Source organism: Tachysurus vachellii, chromosome 10, assembly GCF_030014155.1.
Source record: "Tachysurus vachellii isolate PV-2020 chromosome 10, HZAU_Pvac_v1, whole genome shotgun sequence".
NCBI classification, from domain to species: domain Eukaryota; kingdom Metazoa; phylum Chordata; class Actinopteri; order Siluriformes; family Bagridae; genus Tachysurus; species Tachysurus vachellii.
In genome coordinates this window covers 22,277,004-22,301,992 of record NC_083469.1, presented here as the reverse complement: position 1 = coordinate 22,301,992, position 24,989 = coordinate 22,277,004, and the positions used below count along the sequence as shown (strand labels likewise).

The following is a 24,989-nucleotide window of genomic DNA, read 5'->3' as shown; positions in this document are numbered from 1 at the left end:
AGAAGGATGAATTGACTCAGATCCTGTTTTGAGTGTAAGCAAGCTGAAGGGAAGCACACACTCTGGACTTTAATCTCTATGAAAGCATGTACATGACTCTGACACGGTTAAGAAGTTTTCGCTGTTAAGAGAGATCGCTGATTGTTCTGGCATGTGTCAGGTGACTTTGGCTGCTTTAATGTCACCAAGGAAATTGTGAGGATTGGATGGGAGTTCATTAGCTCCTAGTACAGCATTCGTCAGAATAGAGAAATTAAATATTCATTATTTATGTCCACTTGATCCAGAACTGAATATCATATAGACAGACAAGTGCTCCCCATTTACAACATTCGCTAGCACATGTACATGTGTCTCATGTGGAACGGCCGATGCTGCAAGCAAGACGTCCTGCTAATACAACACAGTATACAACATCTTACATATGAATGTTCTCAGGGAAATCATCTTACATATGAATGTTCTCAGGGAAATCATCTTTCATATGAATGTTCTCAGGGAAATCTTTATTTCTGTAAAGCAACGTGCACTAAAAAACTGCTATACAAATAAAACTAAACTGATAATTCCAGGATAACTTAATAAACTAAGCTTCCTGTGGAAAAGTTTAAAATTAGGGGGACAATAATAATATTAATAATAATAATAATAATAATAATATAATGTTCTTGAAAGTCATGATTGCTTTGGCCAATCAGTGTCGCACAGAAACAAGACCCTGACACTCGCTCTGGCTCTCCACTGTGGCCTATTTAAATGCAGTGTGTTTATGCGTGTGCGCATGCACACACACACACACACACACACAGCAGATTGCTTCAGGGTAGACCCCAATCCCATCTCCGAGCCAGCTGTTCAGGTCCGGGTGTATTTCTGGTCTGATGTTTATCACCTTCTCTCTCTCTCTCTCTCTCTCTCACACACAGACACACACACGATTCTTTCCAGTAGCTGTGCTACACGCGTCCCCGGCTTGTTCCTGTAAACGTAACAATGGCGTGGAGGGAAAGCAGCGGCCCGCCGTGAATTATGCATGCTCGCTCGTGAATAATTCAAATCACCAAACGTCAGGTTTAAAAGTTTAATACAGGACTCGCTGCCTGTGTGTCGGAAAGTCCGCAATGCGAACGCGCAGTCTCTTGATAGAGGTGTATTTAAATAGTCTGAATATAAGTCAGAATATTAATAAAATGCTAGATGTTAAAAAAATGTTCTGGCTGTGGAATGTAGAGGAATGAGCGCTCGCTCTCAAGCTTGATTTCACAGTAGAGTAAATCTGATTTACATCTTAAATCAGATTGTTAGACAAACTGATAACTTGGGATTTTTGTTCCATTTGCTCACATATGCCCTAAAGAGGGGCATTAAGCTATACAATACTGTAAAGGATTTTCAGTCGTTTTCTTCAGAAAAACTCGAATTTTAATGAAATACAGAAGCAACCAGGTTTTGCCGTCAGAAGTCTTCGATCATCACAAGGTGCAAAGCAACCCTAATGGATCAGTGATCAATCGTGGTAGTTTTGGGTTCATCTGATCACATGATACTGTAGTTCTGTTGGTGTTCAGTGAAATGTGATCGATTTTGCCAATTGTGCCAATATGTCTAGATGGCACAACGATGCCATTAGATCAGAAGAGCACCATAGACCCTACATTAGTGTGTGCCTTGCCAAACAAAGAGACTGCTAAAGAAACAACCTAGAAACCTGTGAAATGGGATCAAAAGTACATCTGAATCCTGAATATTAGAAAATGATTGGTTTCATGTTCACCTCTCCAGGCTTGAGGGACCTATTCCTGACTCCACCCTAGATGTGTGTGTGGGTATTCTGGGTTTCCTTCACTGGCGCCAAGACCATCGCTGTATCTCTAACTTGCCCATAGTGTGTGAATGGGTGTGTGAGTGTGTGATTGTGCCCTGTGACTTAAGTGTCCTCGGATAGACACCAGGCTCTCTACAACCCTGTGGTTCACTATAATAAATGGATATATGGAACTCTATTAGCAAAACCAATTTTTACATTATTACAATTACCTGAGCTTCATCATTGCTGTGTACATGGAAACAGTTGTGTAGATTGTGTAACGCTTGTTAACACAGAATGTAGGATTTATTAAAAACTGATTTTTAGATTTGTGGAAAACATGAAAAGAGAATGTTTTCAGCTTAAGAGTTCTTGTGTGAACCTCAACAGCTAATAACAGTCAGTGGAACATAACTAGATTTTTACTGTACTGCAATCAGGCTTAAATATAAAATGTTTATGCTGAAATAGACTTCAAGAGAAATTGGGAATGTTGGATGTCATATTTTCTCTGGGCCCAGCCTCATGTATGCTGAGCAAAAGTGCAGCAGATATCTGTGAAACAAGACCTTTGCTCAGTCTCTATGCTGGTTCTCCTAACAGCAGTATCTGAAAAAAAAGTGTTCTTGTTGCGGATAAAAGAACAGAAAAATAACTTTTAGAAATCCCAACTGATACAGTGGTTTACACTCACACATGAAGCTGACTATTAAACATGCTTTTGATGACGATGATCTTAAACAAAATTTGTGCACTGTGTTTACATCCAGAGCACAGAGGTATTAGAAGTACAGGAGACAGTACTGAACTGTTATGTTGCACCATGAGCATCCTGATGAGATGTGCTTTCATTTTATTGTGTCCAGTGTCACCCAAATGAGGATGGGTTCGCTTCTGAGTCTGGTTCCTCTTAGGGTTTCTTACTCATATCATCTCAGGGAGTTTTTCCTACCGTTGTTGCCTCCGGCTCGCTCATTAGGGATAGATGTTAGAGATATATGTTTTAAATTTTAAATTCTCACTCACTCACTCATTTTCTACAGTTTATCCGAACTATCTCGGAAGTCATCGGGCATTAAGGCAGGATACACCCTGGACGGAGTGCCAACCCATCGCAGGGCACACACACACTCTCATTCACTCACGCAATCACACACTATGGACAATTTTCCAGAGATGCCAATCAACCTACCATGCATGTCTTTGGACCGGGGGAGGAAACCGGAGTACCCGGAGGAAACCCCCGAGGCACGGGGAGAACATGCAAACTCCACACACACAAGGCGGAGACGGGAATCGAACCCCGACCATGGAGGTGTGAGGCGAACGTGCTAACCACTAAGCCACCGTGCTCCCCCTAAATTTTAAATTAAAAATTTTAAATAAATTTTTAACTTTGAATGTATGTATTTATTTCTTTATTTTTATTTTTATTTATTTTTGTTATTATTATTATTTTTTTTGTTTGTTTGTTTGTTTCCTTTCTTCTCTAAAGCTGCTTTAGGACAATGTAAACTCTTAAAATTGCTATACAAAAAAAAAATTTAATTGACTTACTGTAAATGATAAATAAAAGCTTCTTGCCTTGAAATTTGTGTTTCAATTTGTGCTTTTTATGTAAAATAAACACTTATTTAAACAAAGAAAACAAGGCATCATTGTAGTCCATGCAGTTCTGATGTTGAGACAATAAATAAACAAAGCAATTGGTCAAATACATTAATTTGATTTAAACCGAATTTTAAAATATGATTTGAGTCTTACTGGGAAATGGAGCGTTTGGAGCAATGTTTTGATTGAATATTTCTGCTCAGTTCAGTAACGTCAGAATGAGTTTCACTATTGTGAGCGACAATATTTTTGCAAATAGTAACTTAATATTTTTGTGAAGGAGCAATTTGAATATTCGGCCAAATCACAGCTAAAGCTGAAGTTATTAAAGCTCCATAACCTGCTCTTTGTGTGTGTGTAAGAATGTGGCACTAGTAAAAGTGAGAGCAGTGGCAACGTGTCATCAGAGCCTTCCTAGAGATATAATTACCTCTGCTGGACTCATCAGTAAGACACCCGGGGGCTGATGGGACAGAACGATTAGAGCTCTGCTGCCCGCAAAACCACTTCCTCCTCTCCTTCCATCCTCTCCCTACCCCTCTCATTCTCCTTAGTCTCCCTAGTTCTCTCTTTCAAGAAACGGGATATGTGTGTGGTGTGCACACTCTCTCTCTTCTTCTCCTTGCCCGATCAATCCATTAAAGCCCGTTTTTTGAGAGCGCTGTTCATTACAGAGAACTCTTGCATGTTATTACGGGGATGTGGTTAAAACAACTCACGTTATCTCCATGTGTGTGACTCTCAGGAAGGCAGTCGCAGCGGTACGGCTTCATGCTGGTGTCGCAGCTGGAAGCATGGCCATGACACTCGCACCTATGTTGAAAAAACACAAACTGGTTAGGACATCAAACCCCCCAAGACTGATAATGGACGTGTCTCAGCTGCACTTCACGCTTTGTGCTGAGGAAGAGAGCAACATCACACTTCAGTATGAATCTATTTTAGCATTAGATCACTTCTGACCAAGTAAATATACATTTTCTGCGATTTGTTTTGTTTTCAGAAAGATATTATCTGTTCAGTGCTTAATAATTTATGGAATATAATTAACTTTCAACACATCTGGTGTAAAGTGACCTTTAGAGTTTGAGCTGAGCTGTTTATCTTTCCCTGCTTTAGCTATTACAAGCACACACATGGTTCATTCTTTACTGAATGCTGATTGTTAAATGCAGTCATGTCATGGGAGCTCAGAAAAAGCTGTGCATCACAGTTCCCCTCAGCCCCAGCACACAACATGTCCTGATCACTTGCACTCACTCACTCACTCACTCATTTTCTACCGCTTATCCGAACAACCTCGGGTCACGGGGAGCCTGTGCCTATCTCAGGCGTCATCGGGCATCAAGGCAGGATACACCCTGGACGGAGTGCCAACCCATCACAGGGCACACACACACACTCTCTCATTCACTCACGCAATCACACACTACGGACAATTTTTCCAGAAATGCCAATCAACCTACCATGCATGTCTTTGGACCGAGGGAGGAAACCGGAGTACCCGGAGGAAACCCCCGAGGCATGGGGAGAACTTGCAAACTCCACACACACAAGGCAGAGGCGGGAATCGAACCCCCAACCCTGGAGGTGTGAGGAGAACGTGCTAACCATTAAGCCACCGTGCCCCACAGCGATCACTTGCACCTGAGCCTGAATTCCACTCTGATTAGCACCATTACATTTGTTTCTGTGGTTCAGTGTCTGTATGTGAACTATTTGTATCTCTCTAGGTCTTTGTTTTTGACTTGTTCTTCTAGTGTATAGTGCTTGGTTCCCCCCCACAGTTTGTGCTTAATATTATAAATGATCTGCATCCATGTTGGCCTTCAGTTTATTTACAGCATTTTCTGAAAGGGGGTATTAGCTAGCTTTGTTAGCATTTCACATTCAGGATGGTTTTAGTGTCACTTTGGTTATAAGTACACTTCTCTAAAGCTTTGTTTTGCATTGCACTCGAATTCCTCACAGTCTGAGTTATATTTTGCGCACAGTTTGCTGTCTGTATTCACCAGGATTGTTTATATTGAACACATGAACAACTTCATTAGCATGAAAACATACAGTGTTGCCTTACGTCATTTCCAGAGGCCAACAAAAAAGGATTTGGACACTTAAGCCACAATTAAACATGTGTCACTGCATTAGAAGCAACATGTCAAGTGGCATTTATTTTAATGATACCACAAACACACTTTTCAAGCAGAACATTTCTCAAAAAACAAAAAAACAAACAACCGTATGTTTAAAAAGTTTAAAATATAAAGGCTTAATTTGAAATAAAATAATTTAGACACTCAAGACAACTGACCAGATCCATCCACTATAAATGTATGTGCAGCTAAGAGACCACTGCAAAATCTATTTTAATGTATAAACTACTGACATTTCTCCTAAATGTCTTTGCAGAAAATGATACACAATGATTGCACAAAATAACAAAAGACGCAAGGCCAAGAGTTTTCAGTCCTCATCTCACATTCATTTTTAAACGACACAATACTAATGTTTTAACTTAGCCTGTGTTTGAATTCAACAGACACTGGAATAGAATGGCTGCTGCTATACATGTAGAGACTCTGGTTTAAAAAAAATTTGGAGTGGTCTCTTAATGGATGGATGGATGGATGGATGGATGGATGAATGGATTAATGAGTGAGTGATTAAAGAATGAATGAATGAGTTAACGCTCCGGGTTGATGATAGGAAGATCAGGGTTCCTCAGGACCGCCAGCTGTATGATGACTGACCCTGTGCTCTGACCCCGGCATCCAAAGCTGGGATTTGTGAACAAAAGTATTGCACTGTGCAGTAATGTTATTGTCTGACAATAATAAAGGTCATTTAGAAGAAGAAACAAAATCAAGAAAAACAGGCGAGAAACAGCAACAAAGACGACTTCACTCATTAACATAGGATTAATGAACATAGGCCACTCGGTTTGGCATGTTGTCAAATACAGTGAAATTCGTGTTTGTAGACTGAACCTATTGCTTTTATTTTTCCAGTGTAAGTGTTGCTGGGAATCCGTCATCGGTACCGGGGTGTCTTTTACAAGGACCGGTACAGGACCACAGTGTCAGTGTGATACCTGATAGCAGTAGGGGTAATAATGCACGCATACCCTACTTTAAACCATCTGACTGTAGCTCTCTGCTTTCAGGATTGTAGGATCATTTTCAAGATAGAAATCAACATCCTGATTTGTGATGAGATCCATTCCTAAAAGTAACAAAAACTAAATTTCGCTGAATTTTCACTATGATTGTGGTCATTATCCCTACTTTACTCCCCTTTACTTTACTCCTACACATCAGTCCCATCACTCTCTCCCTCTCTCACACCCTCACCTGCCCCTGTCTTCCTCACACTCTCATCATTTTCACATGTCAGGCTTTCCCTCTCTTTTCTTCTCTATTATATCTCTCTCTTTCTGTGCATGAGTAATAGGGTTTCCCATTCAACATTTATAAATGCCAGCGGAAATACCATTGGCGTGCTGTAATGTTTGACACGGAAGCTGACAGGTCTCCATCAGGCAGAGCTGGCATCTTTGGGTCATGGCTTTAATTATTCATCCTCAAAGGACCATTATTCGCCGTCTCTGCTGGGCCTCGTTTAAAAAGGTGGACCCTTCACCTCCATCAGACCGGTAAACACGACAGACAAACAAAAGGCGAGAGTTAAAAGACAAGAGAGACAGAGACAGAGAAAGCTGTCATTATGGCTGCAGGTTATTACTGTGTGAGTACAAAGCTGACGCTAATGTTCACAGATGCAGCTTGACACCCTGTCAGAACACCACAAAGGCAGAATTTACACACATTTTAGCCCCCCACCTCAACCCCTCAAAGGGGAATCCACAATTGTTTACTCTCTCTCTCGCGCGCTCTACCTGCCTTTGCTTCCTCTGCGTAAACTGTCGTGACACATCAGACAAGACGCAGAGCAAAGCGGGAAAGGGAGCATAAAGAGGTTTAAAAAAACAGAAAGAAAAAAGAATGAAAGGAACAAGAGATGTACCGCTGAATGTCAAAGGACGATGAGATTTCACCGTCTCTCTAAATCTCAATTTCTGCAGTGCCGATTTAACTAGCTCTTAATTAAAGCTGCCTCCTCACACACACACACACACACACACACACACACAGGCATGCTGCCTGCATAATGACATAATTACCATAGGCAGCACAGAAATTCCATGTTTCTGCGGGTGGATTGAAAAAAAAAGAAGGAACATACCACAACAGACTGATCTTTTTCTCTGAATCTAACAAAACTGCTTCAAGCGACTCGCTGCTCAACTACACATTTTTAAAAATGACACTTAAACATTTATCAACAACATACAGAGGGTGTGTAAACGTCACTCTCAGTATGTTGTTAATTTGCCAAGTTTTCTAAATGTCTTTACAAATGAAAAAAAAAAATCAGAAAATAAAGGATCCACCATCTGAGATGTATTTGTTTGACTCTTGCTAATATATATATATATATATATATATATATACACTCACCGGCCACTTTATTAGGTACACCTTACTAGTACCGGTGTGGTCTTCTGCTGCTGTAGCCCATCCGCCTCAAGGTTCGATGTGTTGTGCGTTCAGAGATGCTCTTCTGCATACCTCGGTTGTAACGAGTGGTTATTTGAGATACTGTTGCCTTTCTATCAGCTCGAACCAGTCTGCCCATTCTCCTCTGACCTCTGGCATCAACATGGCATTTGCGCCCACAGAACTGCCCTCACTGGATATTTTCTCTTTTTCGGACCATTCTCTGTAAACCCTAGAGATGGTTGTGCATGAAAATCCCAGTAGATCAGCAGCTTCTGAAATACTCAGACCAGCCCGTCTGGCACCAACAACCATGCCACGTTCAAAGTCACTTAAATCACCTTTCTTCTCCATTCTGACGCTCGGTTTGAACTGCAGCAGATCATCTTGACCATGTCTACATGCCTAAATGCATTGAGTTGCTGACATGTGATTGGCTGATTAGAAATTTACGTTAACGAACAGTTGGACAGGTGTACCTAATAAAGTGGCCGGTGAGTGTATATATATATATATATACAGTATATATTCCCAAACTTCTGTCCACTCTCTCGATGTAACCACCCTGCTGCTGCCTTTCACACTCTTAACAAGCTCTAATGAATGCATTTTCTCCATAACTGTGTCAAATATAAGGAGCAAATTAGAAATAATGTATTGAAAGGGATGAAATTAGGATGGGCTGGTGGTGTAATTAGGTCTGATGAACGTTACAGAAAAGAGAGGATTCTGACCTGCCACTGATGGTGATCTCGTCCACGGCGTAGTAGCGATGGCGAAAGGGCACGTGAGGGGCCCCGGTGTGGTACTGACCCTGCAGGTGGATGCGCACGTGCGTGGCTCTCACAAACTCTTGCAAGGTGGCGCTGTTGTAGAAGTTGTTGTAGCCGGGTCGCGGGTTAGGCTCTGGGGTAAGCATGCTAAATGTGATGTTGCCGTTGGTGAATGGGATATCGCTGGGGGAGAAGGAGGGGGGGGAATGAATACCTCGAAACACAAATATTTTACTTACCATATAAATACAAATGGCAATGCTTAATAATTATTCTGACAGGACGGAAGGTGTTGAGGATTTATCCCAAACAACAGAGTGTTGTCAAATAGCATCAAGTACACCAATCAGCCATGACATTAAAACCTCCTTATATAGTGTAGGTTCTACAGTAACAGCTGGTCTGCTGTAGCACAAATACATTTGCAAAAGATCTTTTAAGTTCTGCAGGTTGTGAGGTGGGGCTTCTGTGCATCAGACTAGTCTCTCCGGTACATCCCCCACATATGGTCAACTGCACTGAGATCGGACATGTTCTTCTTGGTTTTATTTTAAAGGTCACAGAAACCTGCCCTTTTAACAGGGGTGTGTAGACTTTTTAATCATCGTGGAATCATACGGTCTTCACAACAACAAGATCTGAAGCCAGCTGAAGTTGAAGAGATGTTGGGCGTTCACTATGACAGTCAGAGAAACACCTATTAGTGCACTGAAGCTGTTCTAGACTTGCAGATCCATTCATTTGTCACCTGTCTGTGTGTGTTAAAGAGAATGTCTAGTATATGAAGACTAACAAGATGGGAACGCATGTTATCTCTCTCTCTCTCTCTCTCTCTCTCTCTCTCTCTCGCTCTCTCTTTTAGAATCATTAAACAAATATTCAAATAACAAACCCACTGAATAAATCTGAAATCTGTATAAAGAATAATAATTGATCTATGAAATTTAAGTTGTGTGTTCAAGCCATCATGAATCAAAGTACACCTGAAAAAAGAATCCAATGGGGAGGCGGACCTGATCAAGCCCCTCCCACCTTGGCAGGATGAAGCCAGAAGACCAGTGAACGGATTGCGTTTGAGGCTGGAGAAGTGTGTGGCCTTGTGCTGTGTGGGTTAGGAGTTAGGGATTAGGGGTTAGTAGTTCACTGAGGAGGCATCAGGCTCTTCACTAGGCAGGACATGTCTTCCCAACCTGCATTATTCAGCACTACTCCTAACACAACTGCCCCCCCGAATTTTGTGCCTAATGCTTATAGACTTAACCAGGACAGGACTGTACTGGATCTCCTAACATCATCTGTCTGTCTGCTCTGCTTCTTATCCTTCATATTCTCTCTTCTCTTCAGTGGACCTTTTTTCTCTCTTTGCTTTAGTGCCAACAAGCAGCAAATGTTTAACACTGCAGAAAAAAAAACAAGTTAAGCACAGATTGCATATTTAGTGCCTTTAGAGTGTTTTTCTTTACTTAATATTCTTACAATATCCTTGACAAGGCCTCTTTATAGATCTTGTTTTGTGCCAAAGACATTCTATGGTCTTCCAGCTTTGTGTTAACAGTGTGAGGGAAGAACAAGGCATTGGTGCGGCTGTCGGGTATCTGCAGACTTTTGGCCATAGAGGGACCAGTGCTGGATTCCTGCCTGTGATGCAGACGGCACACGTGCATTCTAAAGGAAGTGTTTGTGGGAACGGTGAGAGCTTTACCTGGGGAACTGGAGGCAGTTGACAGAGTCTGGGCTCACCAAAGGCCCGTTGTCCTCCATCCCGAACAAGCTGCAGTTCTTGGCAAGGTACTGCCAGTCTCTCCATACGGAGGTGCTGCTGGTCTTCCGTTGAATGCGCAGGGCTTCGGGCTGCAGACTCCGGAACTGCAGAATCACATAGAAAACCTGGGGAAAAAAGAGCGTGCTAAATTCCAAGACAAGGAGGAATATGCATGAAATACTAAACGGCAATGGATTATCTATTATCAGCACCACCACAGTCCACGCTCGGCCGACTTCACAAGCGCCGCTGCTGTGAAGAGCAGCTTGAAGCCGATCGTTGCCCGCCTTAACCCCCCCTTTTCCATCGCCCTTCTGTCCTTCTCCCTGTCTCTTTCTCTCTCTATAGCTTTTTCTCAGAGTCTTTTTTGTGTGTGTGGAAGAACTGGTGCCAGCTTTGACTAAGTGGACACTTCAAAAAGCTGCGCCGGTGTGTTTTATCTGCTGTTGAGCGGCACTGCCATAGAGCTACTCGAAAATCCACTAGTGCTTTTCTGCTGGACCTCTTTTTCTTCACAGCTTAGCCACATGGATGACTAGGGAACTTGGACATACACACGCTCACACACACACACACACTCACACATACACACACTGAAAGAACTTATGATCTGGTTGTTTGTTTGAACAGCCGAAAGGGTCCCAAGCCTCTGGATTTGCAAAGCAAAAACCGTTCAGGGATCCGAGACAAACACGCAAGCCTTGAAGTCTCCGGCTATAAGATTTGAGCAACTCTTCTAGGAGTGCTGCTCTCAGCTAGGGAAGGATAGGCTTTGTGGAAAAAATACCCACCACTGCGGTCATATTCAACCCATATAAATTCATCTAACTATACATTTGTACTTTTCTGCAAGACACAAATAAAAAACAACATTTAGCAATAAACAAGAAAAAAATATGTTGTTTGTTCAAGTTAAAAGAAAGCAGGATCAGTCACTAGACACTTCAGGGATCAGGGCTTTGCTTAATAATGCAGTCTGGCTGTTCTGGGAGTTGAACTTGCAACTTGCTTAATTGGAACTGGAAAAAAAAAAAAAGAAAAACCAGCTAAAACTATGCAATCAGTTGAATTGTTCAAAATCTCGCTCTATCTCTCTATATATCTGAAGTGTCATTCTGTATTTATTTTATTTCCACAAATCATACATGAAGTTGTTTCATTTAGATGTTTTTTTTTTGTTTTATAAAAGCTATCAGGTTATAAAAATAACATTTACATTCATTCATAAATCAGATGCGTTTATTTATTATTTTTATTATTTTTATTTATTTATTATTATTATTATAATGTTGAAATAGAAGCAAATGGATAAAAATGAAGGATGAAGTTTTTCATTCGAGTGCTAGAAGAGCAACATGCACAGAGCAGAGGTGAAAGGTCAAGTGTACGTACACCTTTCTTATACGAGTTGGAGGATTGAGGATTTATTTTTTATTTATTTTTTTTAAGAAAGTGATGAATTCTGCTGTCTGTTTTGAGTTTAGAAGTTTATTTTGCCTCTGAGAGACATTCGGTGTGAAAGATCTGTAAACGTATAACAGCATTAAAGCTCATGAGTAACAAAAGTAATTCTATTTTATATTTAGTGTACAGGTTTTCAGAAAGAAGCAATGGGGCAAAAGGGGCAAAATAAACAAAAAGCGTCTGTAAATGAACAATGTGAAGCTAAAATGAAATGGCTTTGGTTACTTTCTAACCTCGCCTTGACTGTGTGGTTAAAGATTGTGCTGCTACATTAAAGTCTGCTTTTCTCACAATGTAATCAGGTTGTTGGATCACTTGAGTGCCACAGCGTGTGTCATGTTTAAAGTGATATGATGTCATTATCCTGTGCTTCATATCATCAAAACAGAGAAGAGCGCTCACATGCTGTGTAAGACAGCAGACTTTTTTATATATTTATTAACATACTTCATAACAGTGATATGAAGCACCCCGCGGGCCATCGCGTACATCTGTACGTACTGTACTCTTACTGTAAAGTGCTCATGTGCTACCTGGTACAGTCCACTCTCCAGGTCTATGGTGATGGAAACCCCTCGGTTCAGTTTCTCCAGGTTTGGGAAAACAGAAGACACCCAGCCGGTGCTGATGTCGTTATCATTGATGTAGTTCAGTGGGTGGGCGTGCGGGTTGAGGCGGAGCACGCGGTTGCTGGTGGTGTCATGGGCGCCATTAGGAATGCAGTACCTTTCCGCTACGGGGTGAACTCTGGGGTGACTGGAGGGGCAGAGGCATGATGGCTGAATGTGGAGGGGAGGCTTTCTCGCAGAGTACACTTCCTCAATCTCCCTAAAAAAATAAACAAGCATGTTGGAATGTTACCAGGTTTTTTTTTAGGTTTCATCATATTTTCACATGGGCTGAGGTGTTATGGCAGAAAAGTACAGAAAATGAAATAAAACAGACAAATATACCCAGGAACCCTTCTGAACAAGCTGAATCAATGTGGCTGATCTATTATACTGAGATCTTTCCAGATTGATGCTTGGATGTCAATCCACTGACCTGTTAGTCAAAGTCTGGGGATAAAATCTGAAATCCTGCATTCTCCCGATGAATTGATTGGACCCTGGGAAAGGAAAAAAAAAAAAGGTGTGAAAGGCTGCTATTGAGAAGAGTGTGCAGGATCCATAGCAGGAGAGGATTACCTTATCTCTGCCATTGTTTGGGGTAAAAGACACACTTGCAGCATGGTGGATATATTGCACTTATTTGCAGCGCTGGGTCAGTGTGTAATCTTGCTGACTCAGTGGTGTGGTGTAGTTAGGATGCAAAAAGAACAACAAACAAAATGCAAACCTATGCTTTGATATTAGATATAAAGCATTGAAGCTTACTGAAAAAGTCAGGTAGAGTAGCACATTTATTATATATTACCAATAAAACAAGTGTGAATATTAAGTAAGCTGTGTTTTGTTATGGTTTGGGTTTGAGCACAATTAAAGCTTAAATTGAAAGAATTTCAAAGCTATTAAAATGAACTTGCTTTTCCATTTGGTTTTCGAGTCATGTTTCCCCCGACACCTGCCAAGAGGATTTCGCAGACCTGGGCTTATGTGTGGAAATGTGTGTAAACAGGATCAGTTTTTTTTTTCTTTTTTTTTTAAATCTCCTTAAAATTCCATAAAAAGGACCAAATGGGACTGTTAATACTAGCACTGCGATATCATAATCATCACCTTTGTATTTTGAAATACTGCTGATTAAAAAATGAAAATTAAAGTGATTAAAAAAAAATTATTTTTAATATTTAGAAAGGGGGCACGGTGGCTTAGTGGTTAGCACGTTCGCCTCACACCTCCAGGGTTGGGGGTTCGATTCCCACCTCCGTCTTGTGTGTGTGGAGTTTGCATGTTCTCCCCGTGCCTCGGGGGTTTCCTCTGGGTACTCCGGTTTCCTCCCTCGGTCCAAAGACATGCATGGTAGGTTGATTGGCATCTCTGGAAAAATTGTCCATAGTGTGTGATTGTGTGAGTGAATGAGAGTGTGTGTGTGCCCTGCGATGGGTTGGCACTCCGTCCAGGGTGTATCCTGCCTTGATGCCCGATGACGCCTGAGATAGGCACAGGCACCCCGTGACCCGAGGTAGTTCGGATAAGCGGTAGAAGATGAATGAGTGAGTGAATGAATGAATATTTAGAAAATGACACAGCTCCAATGTTCTTGATTCAGTCATAAACTTCAATTAATCCAAAAAAAAAAAAAATCTGGTTTCTGGTTTATACTGGTTTCAAATTTAAATGCCACGTGCACTTTTTATGCCGTTTATGATCACTGAAATAAGGATACCTTTATTTTCGGCTCCATTGGACACAAGCACATCTAACACAGCATTACAGAAAAGAACCCCCCCCCCCCCTTCATTTGAACGTTTTTTTGGCTATAGGCTGCTGAACGCTTTCTTTTCATTAATTCAATACTGCAGCAATCGCATAAATTAGGGTGTGTTTGATGTAAATGATATGTATATGTGGGCACAATAGGGCGTGATCTATGCATATGACATGTAAATAAGGGACTTGTGGGCGTGAACTCGTTTCCTTGCCGCAGAACTGATTCAGTGTTTCCACTTAAATCACAGCTCCATTGGATGCCGTGTGACTACAGATTCATTCACACACTCATTTCTGTGGAGCTGCTGGGACGATAAACACAAACTGAATATTTGTCACAAATTTCTTGTGTTTTTTTCTGTTGTATTTTCCAGATTAAATTAATGTTATCATTACTCATTTTCCTGATTTTTGTTTCCAGACAAAATGCTTGTTTTTGCAGCTATTTTTTAATTATTAGAATTGGTTAAATCAAAACAAAACAAGCAGACAAGTCTTCATTTAAGATCCTACAAGTGAAGAGATATTTGTAATGACTAGCTGTTCTCATGTTAGCAGCTCATAAATGGAAGAGGGCTTTGGCTGACTGTGTCTTTATAAGTGGTCTGTGGTCATAAACGATATACATTGTGGCTGTAAGCACAGGTCACATGATGCAGCTTGGACCAAATCTGCACAAATTTGCTGTCATTTATAAATTAATTTTTTAATTTATTTATAATTAATTTATTATTTATAATTTATAAATTAATTTTTTTACTGATTTATTTATTTCATTGTCTTGCCACTGAAAAGCAAAACATTATTAGACCAACAACAATGTTCTGAACAGTTCTGGGGCAGAAACGAGAAAAAAAAGAAATATCTAAGAAAATATATATATTTTAGACATTTATCTGTCACTTCGAGCGATTTCAAATCAATTCCAACATCTAATCAGTGCATCTTCTGGTTAAAATAATAATAATAATAATAATAATAATAATAATAATAATAATAATAATAATAATAATAAATAAATAAATAAATAAATAAATAAATAAATAAATTTATGGGGCAGTTCTGGCTCAAGTGGTTAACCCTTCCTGCTCCAGGGGCATGTGCTCCAGCCCCAAACTCCTCAGCTGTGTGAATACTTCACTTGCAGAGAAAACGTTCTGGATTCGTTCTGACGAATCTGACTGAACAGCCAATTATGAGGATCTGTGTCTAGAGCCACTTTAGATTGGATAACTTTATATACACTGCTCAAAAAAATAAAGGGAACATTTAAGCAACACATCCTAGATCTGAATGAATGAAATAGTCTTATTAAATACTTTGTTCTTTACATAGTTGAATGTGCTGACAACAAAATCACACAAAAACTATCAATGAAAATCAAATTTATCAACCCATGGAGGTCTGGATTTGGAGTCACACTCAAAATTGAAGTGGAAAAACACACTATAGGCTGATCCAACTTTGATGTAATGTCAAAAAACAAGACTTGTAAAAACAAGTCAAAATGAGGCTCAGTAGTGTGTGTTGGCCTCCACGTGCCTGTATGACCTCCCTACAATGCCTGGGCATGATCCTGATGAGGTGGCGGATGGTCTCCTGAGGTATCTCCTCCCAGTCCTGGACTAAAGCATCCGCCAACTCCTGTACAGTCTGTGGTGCGATGTGGCATTGGTGGATGGAGCGAGACATGTGTGAGATGTGCTCAATTGGATTCAGGTCTGGGGAATGGGCGGGCCAGTCCATAGCATCAATGCCTTCGTCTTGCAGGAACTGCTGACACACTCCAGCCACATGAGGTCTAGCATTTTCTTGCATTAGGAGGAACCCAGGGCCAACCGCACCGGCATATGGTCTCACAAGGGGTCTGAGGATCTCATCTTAGTACCTAATGGCAGTCAGGCTACCTCTGGCGAGCACATGGACGGCCCTCCAAATGCCACCCCACACCATTACTGACCCACTGCCAAACCGGTCATACTGGAGGATGTTGCAGGCAGCAGAACGTTCTCCACGGTGTCTCCAGACTCTGTCACGTCTGTCACATGTGCTCAGTGTGAACCTGCTTTCATCTGTGAAGAGCACAAGGGAATTTGCCAATCTTGGTGTTCTCTGGCAAATGCCAAACATCCTGCCTGGTGTTGGGCTGTAAGCACAACACACGCCTGTGGACGTCGGGCCCTCATACCACCCTCATGGAGTCTGTTTCTGATCGTTTGAGCAGACACATGCACATTTGTGGCCTGCTGGAGGTAATTTTGCAGGGCTCTGGCAGTGCTCCTCCTGTTCCTCCTTGCACAAAGGCGGAGGTAGCAGTCCTGCTGCTGGGTTGTTGCCCTCCTACGGCCTCCTCCACGTCTCCTGATGTACTGGCCTGTCTCCTGGTAGCGCCTCCATGCTCTGGACACTACGCTGACAGACACAGCAAACCTTCTTGCCACAGCTCGCATTGATGTGCCATCCTGGATGAGCTGCACTACCTGAGCCACTTGTGTGGGTTGTAGACTCCGTCTCATGCTACCACTAGAGTGAAAACACCGCCAGCATTCAAAAGTGACCAAAACGTCAGCCAGAAAGCATAGGAACTGAGAAGTGGTCTGTGGTCACCACCTGCAGAAACACTCCTTTATTGGGGGTGTCTTACTAATTGCCTATAATTCCCACCTGTTGTCTATTCCATTTGCACAACAGCATGTGAAATTGATTGTCAATCAGTGTTGCTTCCTAAGTGGGCAGTTTGATTTCACAGAAGTGTGATTGACTTGGAGTTACATTGTTTAAGTGTTCCCTTTATTTTTTTGAGCAGTGTATTTTTGTACATCAAAGCAATATTTTGGAGTACAGTCTATCGGTTTTATCTAAACCAGTGGTTCCCAAACTTTTTACAGCACCGTACCCCCCCCCCCAGGGATTTAACACCATTCTGCGTAACACCCCCCCCCCCTCATAATTGTGGTCTTGATTTTTTTTTTTTAAACATGCATTTTAAACACATGTACCTTCACAAAATAACTTATTTGATCAAACACAACTTTATTATACAAATCATATATATTTTTATGATTTTTTTTAAGTGACTCACCGTATAATGAGATGGATGTGCTTGAAATGACTTGCATTTCTCTGGGATGTTTGTTTGTATCGGAGACAGATTTAGTCATAAATCATTGTCTGTGCAGAGTCTTTATGCTGGTAAGCGCTGAAAACCCACTTTCGCACAGGTATGTTGTCGAGAAGGGCAGTAATGTTTTCAAAGTGCGATCTGCTAAGGCAGGATAATCTGCATGCAAAGCTATCCAGAAATCTGGTAGTGATTTTTGTGTAAACTAAATTTTCAAAGCGCCACTCGTAGAGATTTCAATGAGACTCTCTTGCTCAGAAATGGGCAGGTGTGCTGTGGGGTGGCAGAGAATGCATGGCGAATCCAGTTGTTTGCATTGTCCGTCTCTGGAAAATACCATCATAAATATACCGGACATAATCCAGCAGCTGAGCCAAACCAGCTACATCAGTCGATTCGTCGATTTCTAAAGCGCAGAAATCGCTGGATTTTATGCGAAGCAATAGTTGTTTTAAAACGTCTTCTGCCATATCAGCGATGCGACATACAACTGTGTGTGAATTACATGCGATACGTAAAGACGTGCACTTACGCATGACACTTGAGTGGACACAGATTTTTGTTTACCGCGGATGGGGTAATTTGATTGGATGTCATGAATTTGACCTTTTATGGCACTAACTGGCTACTTTGCTGTGAGTACACTAGAGGGGACACGTCTTTATATTTAGCCTGAGAAATACATGTCTGCTTGAATATTAGGTGCGGTATAATTACATTAACAGTACACTTCAGCATTTTGTTCGCGTACCCCCTCCGTCACGTGGCGTACCCCCGGGGGTACGCGTATCCCAGTTTGGGAACCACTGATCTAAACAATATTTACCAGTTGGGATATGCGATGAAAAGAATTCCACTATGCTGTAATGTACATGTCCTGATAATAAAAGCTTCTATGCCCCAATTTTATTTGTTTATTCATTTCCTAAATCCTACAAACATTCAAGCGTTTTCCTGTCATAATGTGTAAACCATCACACCGTGATCTCCCAGTCATGCTGAGCCCTGTGAGCCGAGCCACACAGCACAGCACTGTCCACCTTGTTCTGTGTTTGTTTTGTTCATATCATGTCCCTGCATCGTCACTGGATGTTGCTCACAATCACCTGTTTTGAGTTTTCTCTTTGATTAGTTTATCTACTTAAACTCTCATGTGTCTTGAATTCAAGCCGTTGTTGTTTGTTTTGCTTCCTTAGACTTGAAATTCCATTTTGTGTTTTCCTGTGTTTTTGCCATTTGCCTGTAATAGCCTGCTTGTTGAGCTTGTTTCCTCTTAGTGATTTCTGTGTTGTCTGCCTTAGTGATGATGTGGCTTAGTGGTTAGCACGTTCGCCTCACACCTCCAGGGTTGGGGGTTTGATTCCAGCCTCCGCCTTGTGTGTGTGGAGTTTGCATGTTCTCCCCGTGCCTCGGGGGTTTCCTCCGGGTACTCCAGTTTCCTCCAGTAGTGTGTGATTGCGTGAGTGAATGAGAGTGTGTGTGTGCCCTGCGATGGGTTGGCACTCCGTCCAGGGTGTATCCTGTCTTGATGCCTGATGACGCCTGATATAGGCACAGGCTCCCCGTGACCCGAGGTAGTTCGGATAAGAGGTAGAAAATGAATGTATGAATGAATGAAATATAATTCTCCTCCTGCACTTCCATCTTTCTTCCCTAATCCCTTTCATGACAATAACGACAATCTCGGGATCGCTGAAAGGTTTGTTGGAGGAGGCAATTAAAAAAGGAAAGTTTGTCAACTTTATCAGGCACAGAAATATACATTTTAAAATGATGTGTTCATTTAAACCAGCCATTAAATCCATACCAGCTTTTTAAACACTTTAAAGACCATCAACAATTGATGCTTTAGAAGTGTGTTAGATGAGATCTACTTTGTTTTTCTGTCTTAGCAATTCCATCAGCAGGCAAATGAAAGTAAATCAAGAGCGTGATTGTGAAGGCTGCTTAAATAACCTTACGCGTTCTTTAGTCAGGATCTTTTTTGGAAAAGCGTGATGTAAAACACTACCTAGTAAACTCTTATCTTACTCTTATACTCTTATTAAAACTCTTTCTAAGTACTGCTGTTAAAAAGGCAAGATTTCTTAAAACACCCTGTTTTCTAAGCATGTAAGAGCTGCTGCAAGATTTAATTCCTGGGCCACAATATTGAGTATGATTGTGAGTTTTCTTTAAATAAAGTTAAAGCACCACTGCAACACCGTCTCACTGTGTTTGACGCAAACATCCAGGTTCGGAGCAAAGACGTCCCAATGTGGAGGTGATATTCAATATTTTTAGAAAATACGCCACGGGCTATTAAAGAAACGATTATTATCATGCTACATTTTCAGAAAGAGGTGGAGACACACCGTCCCCAGTGTCCCCTGTGCAAACTAGACTTGCAGAGAAGACGCTCTGGATTGACTGAACAGCCAAATATTAGGATTTATAACTAGAGCCACTTCAGAATTTTATGCTAAGAAAGGATGCTTCAGAGTGGATAACTTTATATATTCTTGTACATCAAAGCAATATTTCAGCATACAATCACTCCGTTTTATCCATATAACTAATATTTCCCAGCAGCCAAAATGATTTCCAGGTTTTAAGATCTAAAATTTTTCAATAAAGTTCAATAATTTAAAGCTAGAATGAGCTTCTATTTGGCTTAAATGGCCAACGGTGCAGTAAAAGGTTGCCTAATCAGTTAAAATAAAAAATTTAAAAATTAAGGATTTAAGGAAATTTGTCATAAGAACATGTTGGAGGCATGTGGAGGAAGAGGAGGAGGAAGATATGGAGGTTGTAGTAGCGGCTGAGAGTGCAGGAGAGTCCCGGAAGCAAATGAAGGTAACGGAGTTGACATCCATTTAGGGTGTGCCGTTCACAGATCCGTATTCAAATGCAGTTTTACTGTGGGCATTGCAGAAATCCCATCTCATCTCATTTAGGAACAGATTATGTGTGGCCATATGGTCACCCTTGGCCTATATAAATCCCCAGATTTGATTAGTTGCTGGCTTACGGATCTTTCGGAAATGAAAAACTGCGGCACCTTTGCAGATTAACGCGCCCTTTTTTTCCCCCTCTTCCAATTCGACTAAGAAGAAAACGCTGTATGGGTAAATTAATTTCAAAATAAGGGCAGCGTTCATTTAATATAGTTTTATATAAAACTCAGTAGTGGCCAGTTGTACCCTCTCCTGAATGATAGGAATCCTTTGTTCAGTCGAACTGTGCATTAAGTTAATTTATTGCCTCATGATGATGACGTCAGTTAAACTATCTAAAGCTCCTTAGCAATTTTGCGTCGTGGATATCACCACATCATGCTGACCCAATTTGGTATGAATCTGCTGAGGAGGAATTGCAAAACTTACAAAATATGACACAAAGAATAAATTATAATGAACAGGGGAAAAAAAAAGACTTTTGCATTTTTGATGCTTGGTTCCTAACTAATAAACACCAAAGCAATACGAGTTGTATTCTATTTGATAAAATAAATAAATAATAAAACTCAATTTCAGCATTAGGGGGGCACGGTGGCTTAGTGGTTAGCACGTTTGCCTCACACCTCCAGGGTTGGGGGTTCGATTCCCACCTCCACCTTGTGTGTGTGGAGTTTGCATGTTCTCCCCGTGCCTCGGGGGTTTCCTCCGGGTACTCCGGTTTCCTCCCCCGGTCCAAAGACATGCATGGTAGGTTGATTGGCATCTCTGGAAAACTGTCCGTAGTGTGTGATTGTGAGAGTGAATGAGAGTGTGTGTGTGTGCCCTGCGATGGGTTGGCACTCCGTCCAGGGTGTATCCTGCCTTGATGCCCGATGACGCCTGAGATAGGCACAGGCTCCCCGTGACCCGAGGTAGTTCGGATAAGCGGTAGAAGATGAATGAATGAATGAATTTTAACATTATTGAATACTTGGGCCACATTCAGATCTAAACTTTATTTATGCCAAGCAACTAAAATTTAGTCAAAGATAAAACTAAAACAGAACAAAAGCAAAAAAGTATTTGTTCTGCTTCTAATGCATGCAAGTGCAGTGTTCAGTATCTTATTAAAAAATACTAATTCATACTAAATATTAAGGAGTTTAAAGGAGTTACCTTTGGAGTTCTGGCCAATCCAGGCCCTAGTGTCTGAGGTGACATCGGCGACTGGGCCTAGCAGGGGTTTCGTGTCGAAGGCCGTGCCATCTTCCTCTTGTCCATTCAGAAACAAGCTCACACTTATTTTGTGTACCTACAAAATAATAGGTCCAACAGGAATGTGTGTTAGAAAAAACCTCACAAGTCCAGAGTTACATTTAATACTGACAACAAAATGTCATTTTTTCCCTGCTGCTCATTTCCTGCACTAAACCTGCCAGCAGCATTTTACACTTGTGTGAGCTCTGTAGCTAAAAACGCTGGATATTGGGTTATATGAGTTCACAGGAAACCTTTAAAAATGGAAAAAAGTTTTTTTTTTTGCCTTTGCCTGGTGACTGTGTGCCACTCTTCTAAGATAAAGAGGCTTCCTATCACATTCACATTTGTATGTTCACAGCTTCCTTCCTTCCTTCCTTCCAAAAAAAAAGTTAAAAAGGTGGATGGAAGTGAAGCAAAATTCCTGGAGGATGAAGGAAGCACGAGACAACTAGCTGCCTCGAGGATCCTTAAGCTGTGCTCTTTCATGATGGCTGATTGAAGACTGGCGAGAGGCCGTTCTCAAAATCTCAAACCGGCCCGATGACTTGCTTCTTGAGATCTGAAGCCCACGTCAGAGTGATGTAAATGAAGTCTGAAGTGCTTCCATCTATTTAGCGGCAACGAAGGCTTTTCAGACGTGGGTCTGGAGCTGAGACAGTTTTGCTGTTTTGGGTTTTAGATTGTATTCCTTTAGTGTGTTGTCTTTACAGTGAACACTGATTTATTCTTTAACTCCTAAATGGTGTTATTTGTCTTCTCAATCGCTTCTCTGTCTTAAACTAGCAGAAAAAAAAAAACGCACAAATAACCCAGTTTTCCCTCAAATTCTGATATCAGTGCGTTTAGAATCAGCTGATCTGAAGCAATCTTCCTGTTATCAACTGAGCAGCTTCTCGCCGTGAGATTCTGCTGTCATGCTCCGGGAAACATCAGAGGCCGGTTTCTCTAACATGTGAGCTGTGTTCTGTTAGTCAGCTTGAATCTGATCAGCATTTCTGAAAAATCCAGGTAGTAAAACATCTCTACTAGAGATCGGGGCTAAGTATGTAAAGTATGACAATAAGCCTTGCTGTAAAGTATGACAATAAACCTTGCTTTTAAACAAAGATGTTGGTCCAAGAATATAGGGGTTGTAGAGACACATTTCTAGCTTCTGGTTTATTTGTAATATTTTAAACATCATGATTGTTTCCTTTGTGTGGATGTGCCCTTGTTTCGAACTCTTCCCCTACAAGAAAGGAAAAACACAACATAAAAGCCTGTGAGGCGATCACTTCAGCGCTGCAGGAGATTATTAACCGGCTATTCTCTGGAGCTTTTAGTAACTTCATAATCAGCAGGTGCTGACATCTTAAAAGCTGCTCTCAGCTTTCACGCTGAACCAGGCGTATTTGGTCTGCGCAGTGAATTACCTGAATTCTCTACAAATTTATATGATCGCTTTTATGAGAACGAGCTCCGTGGAATAGAGTATCCGACCGGCTTGGGAGCGAGAAGGCCTGCTGAAACCTGCCGGACAAACACAAAAGCTCTGTGGTCTGTAAGATCGCGAAAAACAACTCAGCAATACACGGGTAACAACCAAGAGTCAGACCCTGAGGAAAATGTCGTGCACACTTCCAAACCTCGGAAGCACCACTAAATAAAGGGATTAGTAAGCTTGACTCTAAAGTGAACTTTTTCCCCACTAGACTGCATTAGTGTCAACATTTAGGGTTTAATATTTCTGAGCCGGTCTGGTTTCTCGAGGTTAAAGAACAGATGACGTGTCGGTGCAGCAGACGTGTCGCATCATTCCCTTTCTCTCTAAGGCGCTCTGTGTGGAAACTCTACCTGCTGACATTAAAAGAGAAAGTCCATCTTTCCATTAAAAAAGTGTGTTGCTACATTTGGGAAAGTAAAACATTTTGAACAATAAACACAAAATGCTGCTGTGTCCATTTTATTCACAAAGTCCACTTCACCTGTCAGCACTTTTAATGTTACGATCTGTGTTATGTGTATATTTTATGCTTAATTAATATCCTGTGTTAATATTTGTGCTTGCAGTACTGGATTTTCAGTATAATGTGGTGTGTCAAGTCTCCAGCCTTCTTTCAGGTCATGTCGAACATGCTGGGAGTCGAATCCCTGAAGAGTCGAGTGTGACGGGTTTGGAGTCGATGAGGAAAAAGTCAGAATGATTCGCCTCATGGAAACATACAATGTTTATTAACATTATACTGAAGAGGATTTAGTGTAGAGGAAATGTGTGTGTATATGTGTGTGTGTGTGTGTGTGTGTGTGTGTGTGTGAGTGACAGAGAGAATTATTTCAATAACCAATTAGTTGTTTTTCTGCTTAACTGATTAATTGGCTTATTTATTAATATTGCAAAAAAGACACACACACACACACACACACACTCACACACACTTTTAATGATGGACATGTCACAAAATAGCTTTAAAAAGGTATAAAAAAAAGTTTAAGAATAAAAATTCTTAAAAAAAAGTTCAACATTTTCATTTTGATTTATCCCCATGTTCTTCTTTTCTTTGATTAAAAAAATGGTAGAAATAAATATTTTCATGTATATTTCTATGTATCTATATAGAAATAAACTATTTGAAATAAACCATCAAATCAATTAAAAAAAAACCCAAGAGATGAATTGATTATCCACATGACGGTGTGTGTGTGTTGTGCTCCTGTAGTTATAGGGACAATCCAGGGCACAGTGTTTTATTACAGAATCTGAGGGAGGAAAAAGGGAAAAAAAAACCAATGTCTTTTTTTTTATACAGGTATATCTAACTTCAAATGCCACAGCTTTATATCAAAAATGATGCTTTGCCCTTTTGACCTGGCCCATAAACCAGGGCAGGAACACAAGGCTAACGTGGAGCTGAGGCACCTTCAGCAGCCTGAGTGACAAAGCGCTCCATGATAAAGCCCTTTCCATTTCAGCGCTGGACGAGCTGTCAGGGCCCCGAGAAATATTCCACTCCGGATGAGGGTATCAGCGCAGGCAATCCCCAGCTTTTTCAAAGCATGTTGCTGATACCTGCCGAAGCCTAACCCTTCTATCTGCACGCGCACACACACACACACACACACGGATGTTTTATTTACAGCTTAGCCCTGAGCCTCAGCGAGACAGACTCTTATCATTTAAATGAAGCAAAACTGTTTCCTTACTTGTAATTTGTTACATTATCCCATGTATCGGAGCGCGCCGAGTATGACTCGGCCAATCGTTTGAAATATAACCGTCTGGAAGAGAGTGCTGCTGGAGTTTCAGCGTCGATGCGTCCGGGTCGGCTGGAGCCGGACGCCTCTCCTCGACGTCGGCCATTACACAGC

General features: G+C 41.2%; 1 protein-coding gene across 1 annotated transcript in view; it reads right to left on the bottom strand.

Moving 5' to 3' along the window:
• The window catches only part of ush2a (Usher syndrome 2A (autosomal recessive, mild)), a 213,705-nt gene that overhangs the window by 174,162 nt on the left and 14,554 nt on the right, over positions 1-24,989 (bottom strand). The window contains exons 4-9 of the mRNA XM_060880326.1: positions 21,561-21,696; positions 13,018-13,081; positions 12,507-12,801; positions 10,450-10,634; positions 8,709-8,930; positions 4,138-4,231 (exon numbers count right to left, since the gene is read on the bottom strand). Coding sequence (XP_060736309.1) covers positions 4,138-4,231; positions 8,709-8,930; positions 10,450-10,634; positions 12,507-12,801; positions 13,018-13,081; positions 21,561-21,696 — 996 coding nt within the window. The remainder of the gene's footprint in view (positions 1-4,137; positions 4,232-8,708; positions 8,931-10,449; positions 10,635-12,506; positions 12,802-13,017; positions 13,082-21,560; positions 21,697-24,989) is intronic.